General features: G+C 44.6%; 2 protein-coding genes across 2 annotated transcripts; both read left to right on the top strand. All coding sequences in view use genetic code 11, as the record gives it.

Annotated features, from left to right (window-relative positions):
- Window positions 1–1,451: 1,451 nt before the first annotated feature.
- Window positions 1,452–2,530, top strand: EGR_04971 (26S proteasome non-ATPase regulatory subunit; the record flags this gene model as incomplete). Its single annotated transcript, XM_024494220.1, has 5 exons — window positions 1,452–1,768; window positions 1,803–1,953; window positions 1,986–2,168; window positions 2,205–2,393; window positions 2,432–2,530. The coding sequence occupies 5 exons, from the start codon at window positions 1,452–1,454 to the stop codon at window positions 2,528–2,530; spliced, it is 939 nt and encodes a 312-aa protein (XP_024351314.1).
- Window positions 2,531–2,623: 93 nt separating this feature from the next.
- Window positions 2,624–8,279, top strand: EGR_04970 (SWI/SNF-related matrix-associated actin-dependent regulator of chromatin subfamily A-like protein; the record flags this gene model as incomplete). The annotated part of the gene is made up of 14 exons (XM_024494219.1): window positions 2,624–2,934; window positions 3,417–3,706; window positions 4,374–4,435; window positions 4,482–4,603; window positions 4,762–5,113; window positions 6,011–6,076; window positions 6,157–6,380; window positions 6,588–6,723; window positions 6,794–6,864; window positions 6,913–7,371; window positions 7,407–7,494; window positions 7,742–7,816; window positions 7,893–7,952; window positions 8,022–8,279. 14 exons carry the CDS (start codon window positions 2,624–2,626, stop codon window positions 8,277–8,279), a joined length of 2,574 nt encoding a protein of 857 aa, XP_024351313.1.
- Between the last annotated feature and the right edge of the window lie 381 nt (window positions 8,280–8,660).

The raw sequence follows: 8,660 nt of genomic DNA, 5'->3' as shown, positions 1-8,660 counted from the left end.
CACTTCTTCCGCTCCACCAAGGCTTATCACGCAGAAGTGGAAAATCAGGATACATGCCTTTCAAGATCGGGTTCGCTTTCCGCTGCCACCAATGTAGCGCCCCGAGACTCCATTAAGACGAAAGAAGACACAATACTCGGGCAGAATATATATATTCAGCACGGAGAAGGTGTCCGGGCTATTGGCATGGCCCAAAAGGCCAGCCCACCCAGCGAGGTAAAAGGGGGCTAATTCGAAGTACAAAAGTGGCGCCTCACCAGAACCGAGGGATAAACCACTATCGTATTGCAGATAGTCTTGTGGCCTAGGGGCCATGCTGGATGTGTAAGTTGTACAGATTTATGGATCCTCTTTGCGAAAGTCTACTTAAACTTGCGTGACTTTGTCTATCCCTAAAAATTTTTTATTTTATAGTGCCTGATATCTTCCTGTGACCAATTCCCTTAGCTTGAGATTAAAAAGTTGGCAGCAGAAGAAAATTGAAAATGCAATGTTGAGGTCGCTTTAGGATACTTCTTTCCTTACAAAGGATACATATCTTGACAAATTACCCGCTTGCTCTAGACTTAACCTCTGATATTGAACCTTGCGCTAAAAATGATACAACCTGAGTGCACTACTTTACAATCTAAGAGATCAGCTAACTGTAGATGTAGCGTCTTGAGACTCCCTGAGGACGAAAGAAGACACAATACTCGGGCAGAATATGTATTCAGCGCAGAGAAGGTGTCTGGGCTATTGGCATGGCCCAAAAGGCCAGCCCACCCAGTGAGGTACAAGGGGACTAATTCAAAGTACAAAAGTAACGCCTCACCAGTACCGAGGGATAAACTACTATCGTATTACAGCAGATTCTGATCTTCATGAATGTTGGGACAGATTAACTGAAATGATCATTTAGCGAGGCGGCAGAATGGATGAAGCAGGAGTGATCGGAACCACTATACCTGGTCGTAAAGTAGACAGTAAGCACCAAACTGTAAGAAGATTTGCAAAACCTAAAGGTTAATAAAAGATCGGAATTGGCTTTTGTGTTAGGGAACGGTATTGCCTGCCCGATTCCGACGCTGCTGTGTTTTGCTCGGTTGCAAAATAGGGAATTCCTTCCAGCAAGCATGCGTCGCCTTTTTCACCTTTTTCCTGTATTTATCCAATTAACTGTTGGCTCATAACAAAAAATGCCTTTGCGTAATAAGCTATTAGTGGGTAGTTTTTACAGCTGTCAATGCGTTATACACTGAGAAAATGTCGGGTAGTCATTGAGTTACCCCTTGCATACTTTTATAAATAATCTTTATCATATAGAGCAGTTAAGGTCACTATGCTCTTACGCCTACCATTTTGAGCCCCTACTTTTATTTTGATATTGTTTCAATCAATCAAGTTTGCAGGATAAGCATGCCAAATTTTCAAGTCCGATACTTAATAAGTTTTGTTTCGTATCGCCTCTGATGGAGCGCCTATTGAGATTTGGTGCAGATGGACTTTCCTTTGGCCAACCTAGTTCCCAGCCCACTGATGGACCCGTTCCTGATACTGCTGAGCAGGTGTACATCAGCTCTCTCGCTTTATTAAAGATGCTTAAGCACGGTCGGGCTGGCGTCCCGATGGAAGTAATGGGTTTGATGCTTGGAGAATTCGTTGACGACTACACAGTAACTGTTGTGGACGTGTTCGCAATGCCACAGTCTGGTACTGGCGTTAGTGTTGAGGCTGTTGATCCTGTTTTTCAGGCAAAAATGATTGATATGCTCAAGCAGACTGGGCGGTACGTTATACACTTTGTGAATATTCATAAGTAGACCAGAAATGGTGGTTGGGTGGTATCATTCTCATCCTGGTTTTGGTTGTTGGCTTTCTGGGGTCGATATGAACACACAACAGAGTTTTGAAGCTCTCTCTGATCGCGCTGTCGCTGTGGTTGTAGATCCAATTCAAAGTGTTAAAGGAAAAGTAAGACACTATCTGTTGCCAATAGCCTTTAGGTTGTCATCGATGCTTTCCGATTAATCAATCCGAATATGGTTATTGCCAACCAAGAACCTAGGCAAACGACTTCAAATCTTGGCCATCTCAACAAACCATCGATCCAGGCTCTCATCCACGGTCTCAATCGTCATTATTACTCCCTCCCGATTAACTACCGGAAAAATAAAAGGGAACAAACAGTAGGTGTCTTTAATTTTTATACTGACTTTCCATAGATGTTAATGAATCTGGACAAGCGTACATGGCAAGAAGGGCTAACTCTAGAGGACTACTCAGTTCATTGCAATGCTAACCACAAGACCCTTCTTCAAGTACTTGATCTTGTCAAAACCTACAACAAATCTCTGGAGGATGAGGAAAAGATGACTCCAGAACAGTTGGCCATTAAAAATGTTGGGAAAATGGTATTGTTTGTTTTTGCTTCCATTTATGCGGCCCATAGGATCCTAAGCGACATCTTGAAGAAGACGTGGACGAACTTGTTGCCAATAACATCACCCAAGGATTGGGAGCGATGCTTCATTCTCTTGTGTACAATTAATCTAATAAACCACTGCTTCTTGTCATCCTTTTTTTCTTGAGACGTATTCTATAGTTTTGGGGAATCATACAACCCTTTTTTGTAGACATAAGTATGAAAAGACAACTAACAGAAGCAGAGCGTGAGCGGATTGAGAAAAATAGGCGGGAAGCTCTCATGCGTCGTCGACGCGCTATGGAGTCTGAAAAAAACAACGGAAGTATGCGTTCGCAAACGAGCAACGCTGTTGTGGATCAAGGTCAGAGGAGAGAATTGGCAGGGGCAAATCGTGAGCGTATGGAAAGGAATAGGCAAGAACCTCTTGATCGTGGACAGCTTTCAACTGGTGTTGCGGGGAATAGTCAAAGTTTGCCCCAACAGACAAATACGGCCTTTGGCAATCGATGTCAAAGGAATCTGCCAAGGTATTTCACCATATGCTTTAGCGTTTCGTGCCTTTTCACGCTTTTGTCAGTTGAGTACATGGGTGCTTTGGGCTTGTAGTCATTTAAGATATTTCATGACGCTCGTTAAGATCATTGTTTCGGTTTTGAATGTCAAACGGGGTGTAAAGTACCTTTTGTGCCATGTGACCGGGATTTTTAAAACGCATATCGGCTTTCCTCCTATACGTACTAATTCGTTTAAGATACTCGACATGAAGAATCGTCAGGAGCGATAGTTTTCGAACCTTCTTTGCTGTCTCAACTTATCTTGTTAAAAGTAAGAAGACGCTGTTGAGTAGTTGCAATGTCCCCCATACAGATTGGGATGACCTCGTCGACATAGCCTTTATGTGCACTTTGTGCACATTTACCCTTGATGTTCGTCCAGGGGGTACTCTTTTCGCAATTCTACAGTAATCAAGCTTCCTCACCTTGAAGACTGCTTTTTAACGCATATTTAGGACTACATCAGCTTCTTCAGGCCTTTTGTCCCAAATTCTGCGAGGTAGTGCATCCAAAAGTACCAACGTGAACACTAACCCTGTAGCACAAAAACGATCTACACCCATGCTGACGGCACCTTCGACGACTGCGCAGAATGTTGTGCGACCAGCGAGGATGCCTTCGTTTGGAAGAAAGTCCAAACTGCGTGCTGTTTGCGTTCTCGTCAGCAGAGAGGAGTTTGAGGTGCGGGCTAGGTACCATGAGGGTCTTGTGTTAGTCTTCAAAAGCATGCCAACTCGCATCTATGGTAGGTAGATGTTGTGATGACGCAACTTGTGGTTTTTCTAACACTTTTTCCTATCAACAGTCCTGCTTTGTTCTGCCCATCTGTCAGTATAGCTTGTTGTCCGTAATATCTTAAGTCCCGTTATTTGGACGCTGGTTTTCGTTTTAACTCTTTTGAATGCACCGACTCCTTTGTAAGTTGAACGTTCAAATCTCACTGCTGTCCTATTTGCCAAAGTAGCAAGAAACTCCTACACGCTTTACTTTCAATGAATCTTGAGGTGGATTTATCGCTTTGAAATTCAGTTTTTTCTTGCATAGTTCCGAAGGAATTAAGCTTAATTTGGGCTTGGTACAAAAAATTTGGTTGGTGTCGGTAGATTTTTTAACTGAGGTTATCTTTGATGTTAGTAGTTTGGAAGTAGCTCTTTGACGATACCCAGATTTGATGGCCAGCAATAATTTGCAGCAATCCAAGTAATCTATCTACTCGTATCGTTGCATTTCTTTGCAAAAAGGAACTGGTGAATATATTTAACTAATTTGTTTAGAATACACCTTGAAGGCACCCATCTTATTTAAACATATTTCCTTCTTGAGATGAAAAAACCAAAATATGGCGGTTTCACCTCTCAGACTACAGGGGATTCTGTAAGTCTGTTTTATTAGTTTAAGCTTGCATTATCTAGTACGCAAGGCCTTCGCTATTGACGATATTCAACTGGTTGGTCTCTCCAGTGCAGTCGTGACGGTAAGACTTGAGGTGGTTTTGCGAGTCGTCACAACACACTATTTAGGTATTTAAGGAAAAGATAGATTCAGTGAAATCAACCTCAGGGCAAAATGAAATACGTCTGGAAGACTGGATACCTCGACATCTTATTGATTCTCTGATGGACTTTCAAAGAGAGGGTGTAAGGTGAGTAAACTTGGAGAGCCAATAGCGTGCTAACTTCCGAATGACTCGCCCCTCTCCTCCGTCCAAGTTACTAGGACAGCTTCATTGCTTGAAGTTCACTCACTAAAGTCCAACTGATTGGAGCATTTGATGTCAGTAGTCCTATTTATTGCTGGCAGATTCGCTTTGAAGCACGAGGGCCGCGTCCTCCTCGCCGACGACATGGGACTGGGCAAAACAGTGCAGGCACTCGCTGTAGCCGCAGCCTATCGATCCGAATGGCCTCTTCTTGTCGTGGCGCCCTTGTCATTGCGTTGGGCTTGGCGCGAGGCCGCTTTGCGCTGGCTCGGCCCCCCTCCACTCAGTCTCTCCCGCGCCGATATTCACGTCGTCGCCTCACTTACCGATGCCCTCGACTCCATCCAGCATCAACAACACCGCAAACTTGTCACCATTTTCACCTACGATCTACTCTCTCGCTATGCCGAGAGTTTGGGTCGAACGGTTTCATCGTTCGAGGTTGTCATTATGGTAGGCTTTGCAGTGCCCCAGGTATTCGGAATGGCGTTGGGGGTTAATTTACCCACCAGCTCACAGAAGAGCCAAAAGATTAGTAGCTCAGATGGTTTGTGCAGAGCCCCTTTCCTTCATGTTCGCTTTTCCCAGTCGCTTACCGCAGCCATCACAGTGTAGGCAAGCGTGTTATAGTTATTTGCTGGACAGTAACCATTGTGGTACGATAAACCTTCCATCACGGCGATATAGCGACCCAGTCGAGGGGCTGCTGTGGATCTTGCGTATTTTGATGTCCTTGCATGCTGCACAATAGTTTTGAATCGTAATGCGGATACTCTTGTCACGGGCTCTTTGCGACTGGATGGTGTTCTATAGTGAGCTCATTTTGCCTGCAATTCTCTTTCTCCAGTAATGTTCGCCCAATATCAAGCCTTTTTAATGGAATACACGAATTCGTGTCATGTAATCTCACCATTTCATTACTGCCCTGCTGCACCTACGCAGCTTCGTGCAACATAGGTAGGTGGAGATTCCTCTTGAGATACTTGCGAAACGTTGGCACGTTTTCGTTACGATTTTTCGCAGATTCAATCTTCTAGCATATACTCTATCTCTTAAATGTTCTAGTATGGTATCTATTCAGCAAAATCAGTTTTTTTGTTTGTTTATGGCGAATTTGTCAATACTTTCACCAGCGTAGCGTCCAAGTAGGCCATCTTCCACGTAATGTAATAATAATACCATATAAACCGAATCATGGGGGACTGAAAGAAACTTAAGGTTTGTCTCTGTACCTCTTCACTTGACAGATAGTGTAGGCGCTTGAGTACATCACTTTGCATAGAGGTGTTTCTTGTTGCATGTCCTAATTATCACCATGTTATAATTACTGTTATTATTCCTTCCTACTAGGATGAATCACACCATCTGAAGAACCTCAGAACATCTCGCACCAAATCGGCGCTCCCCATTTTGCAGGTGGGTTTGCTTACTTTTCACCCTCTTTGGGGCACTGGTAGCTCTGTGGTATTTGACTTTAACCACCACCCTACCTACAGGCCGCAAAGCGGGTTATCCTGCTGACGGGCACACCCGCCCTGTCCCGCCCCTTGGAGCTCTACCCGCAGATTATTGGCATTCGACCTAACCTCTTTCGTGGTGGATTTCACGAATTCGGTCTGCGCTACTGTGCTGCGAAGGAAAGGACGTGGGGTTGGGACTACTCGGGTTGTTCCAACCTGCAAGAACTTCACATCCTTCTTCAGGAGACTATTATGATACGGTACACTATATTTCTTCACTTATTTAGTAGTTATACTGCCCTTTATCGCACAAGTCTTTCCTTAGGACGTTATAAAATGTGTAGTTCTGGGTAAAACCATTTCGTACGCACAGAAGGTTTGGTTTTGCCTTTGCGTTTGGTTGAATTCATACAACTAAAGCAAATGTCATGCAGTCACTTCTCTTCCACCAGCATCCTTTTTTATAGTCGTGTGAAGAGCGAGGTTTTGGGGCAGTTGCCTCCCAAATTCCGCCAGGTTGTGATCCTTGACCCAGACCTGGTGAAGAAGACTCCTAATGGGAAGAACCAGCGCCTGGAGAATTTAGCCTCGCTAGATTTGAATGTGAGTGAAGTTGGTTTATTGTGGTATTACGTGGTGAGCCCGCGTGTGATCCCGATTTGTTGCACTTCAGGGAGTGGAGAAGCACGGAGAAATGTTGCGCTTTTTCATGCAAACCTGTCAAGCCAAGATTCCGGCTGTGAGGTGAGTCCTCTACTTGTCTGGAAGTTTAATCTTCTTCTTTTCTCTCAGTCAGTACATTACGGACTTGCTTGAGGAAGATAGGAAATTTATTCTCTACGCTCACCATCAGGAGATGCTTGACGCCATAACTCGTGTGATGGAGTCAAAGGTGTGTTTCGTATTTTCGATTCCCTCGGTATTGTTCACTATTGCATACGGCCTCACCACACATCTCTCTTCACAGCACATCGAGTATATACGCATCGATGGCAAGACACCATCTGAACAGCGTCGTGCCTCCTGCGAGCGCTTTCAGAACCAGTCTGCCTGTAGAGTGGCCCTCCTCTCAATCACAACAGCGAGCACAGGTTTAAATTTGACCGCGGCAAATCTGGTGGTGTTTGCGGAGCTCTTCTGGAACCCCGGAGTGCTGGTTCAAGCCGAGGATCGAGCACATCGTATTGGACAGCAGGATCCTGTGAACATCCACTACCTCTTGGCTAGCGGCACAGTTGATGACCAGCTTTGGTAGGGTCTTGCATAAGAGGTTACCCCTGTTTTAGGGCTCTTGTGAAGAACAAGTTGGAAGTCTTGAGTCAAGTGGGCTTAAATCAGGAGTCGTTTGACGATGTCGATCTCAGTCGGGCTAAGGTGAGCTGCTTCACACTTCCCTTTTCCACCGCTTCGTCGACATTGAAAGTACATGCATTGGAAGTCAGGAGATGTTGTATGGGAAAGGGGAGATCATTCTTACTAGGGTTGGTATCGTATCGAAGCGGTTCTAAAAGATGCAGCTACCGCTATGACATTGTTTTGTATGGATATAAGGGATAAAACTAAGATCTGGTAGAATTGAAATGCCAACGCATCGCTTAATTCGCAAATTTTACTGAAATAGCCCCTAGCGTCTAGTCTGGCCTCAAAAATCGACCAATTTTTCACCTCCATGAACGACTCCACAACTGCTTCGCAGGTATGCTTCTTGTGCGTACTTTAGTCACGGTTTGTTTTGGTCGGATTTGTTTAATTTTGACTCCTTTTTATTATAGTCGATAAAGGAGAATTTGCAGCCAGAAGAGGAAATTAAGTCGTCAGATGCTACACCCCAGGTAGGCCTTTGGCCGCTATTAGTTGTGAGGTGATGATACGCCTTACAATCTCCAGTGATTTCGTTTCAGAAGGATGAAAAGGCTAGTGAAAATGAATTATCGAGTGCTCAAAAGAAACCTCGGATTTCCTCCCTCCTTCCGCCTGTTTCATCGCCACCCTCCTGCGCTGATGACGGCTGTGGCGGAGGAAGAGGTAGCCAGATTCTCGTTCCAGACTCACCACTCCTCCTCACTTTGGAGACCACAGAGTCCCTTGAAGACGGCGCAGATGAGCTTCTGCGCAATGTCTTAGAGGCAGCTGTCTTGGGTGAATCCTTTGAATTATGACGAAGTGAAGTTGACTTTGGTATTTGCTTGTATTATAGTGTACATAGTATTGTCTATAGACTACTGAAAGGGAGGCTGCCGTGTAATCCTCACAAATTGTCTTTTGACGGTCCTCTCGCCAACTTAGGCAGGTATATAATTGATTTTAATTTTCATTTCTACTTTGCTCTCTTTGTCTATGCTGCGAGACGCGGAAGTCGAGACATTTGTTCTCTCAAGGGTTCTTTTTGGGAGCGTGGGGATAAACTGAGACCCCTCTCGATACAACCTTCGTGACTTAGATTTAACCGTAAAAGGGAGGTAGGGTGGGATTAATTGGACAATACTTTTTCCTCGAGTTACTTACCTTGAGGAAGGTCATGCCTTCCCAGGTGGGTTTGA

This window comes from Echinococcus granulosus (genome assembly GCF_000524195.1).
Source record: "Echinococcus granulosus chromosome Unknown EG_S00034, whole genome shotgun sequence".
NCBI lineage: Eukaryota > Metazoa > Platyhelminthes > Cestoda > Cyclophyllidea > Taeniidae > Echinococcus > Echinococcus granulosus.
The sequence above is the reverse complement of the archived record's forward strand: the minus strand, read 5'-3'. Positions and strand labels throughout refer to the sequence as shown.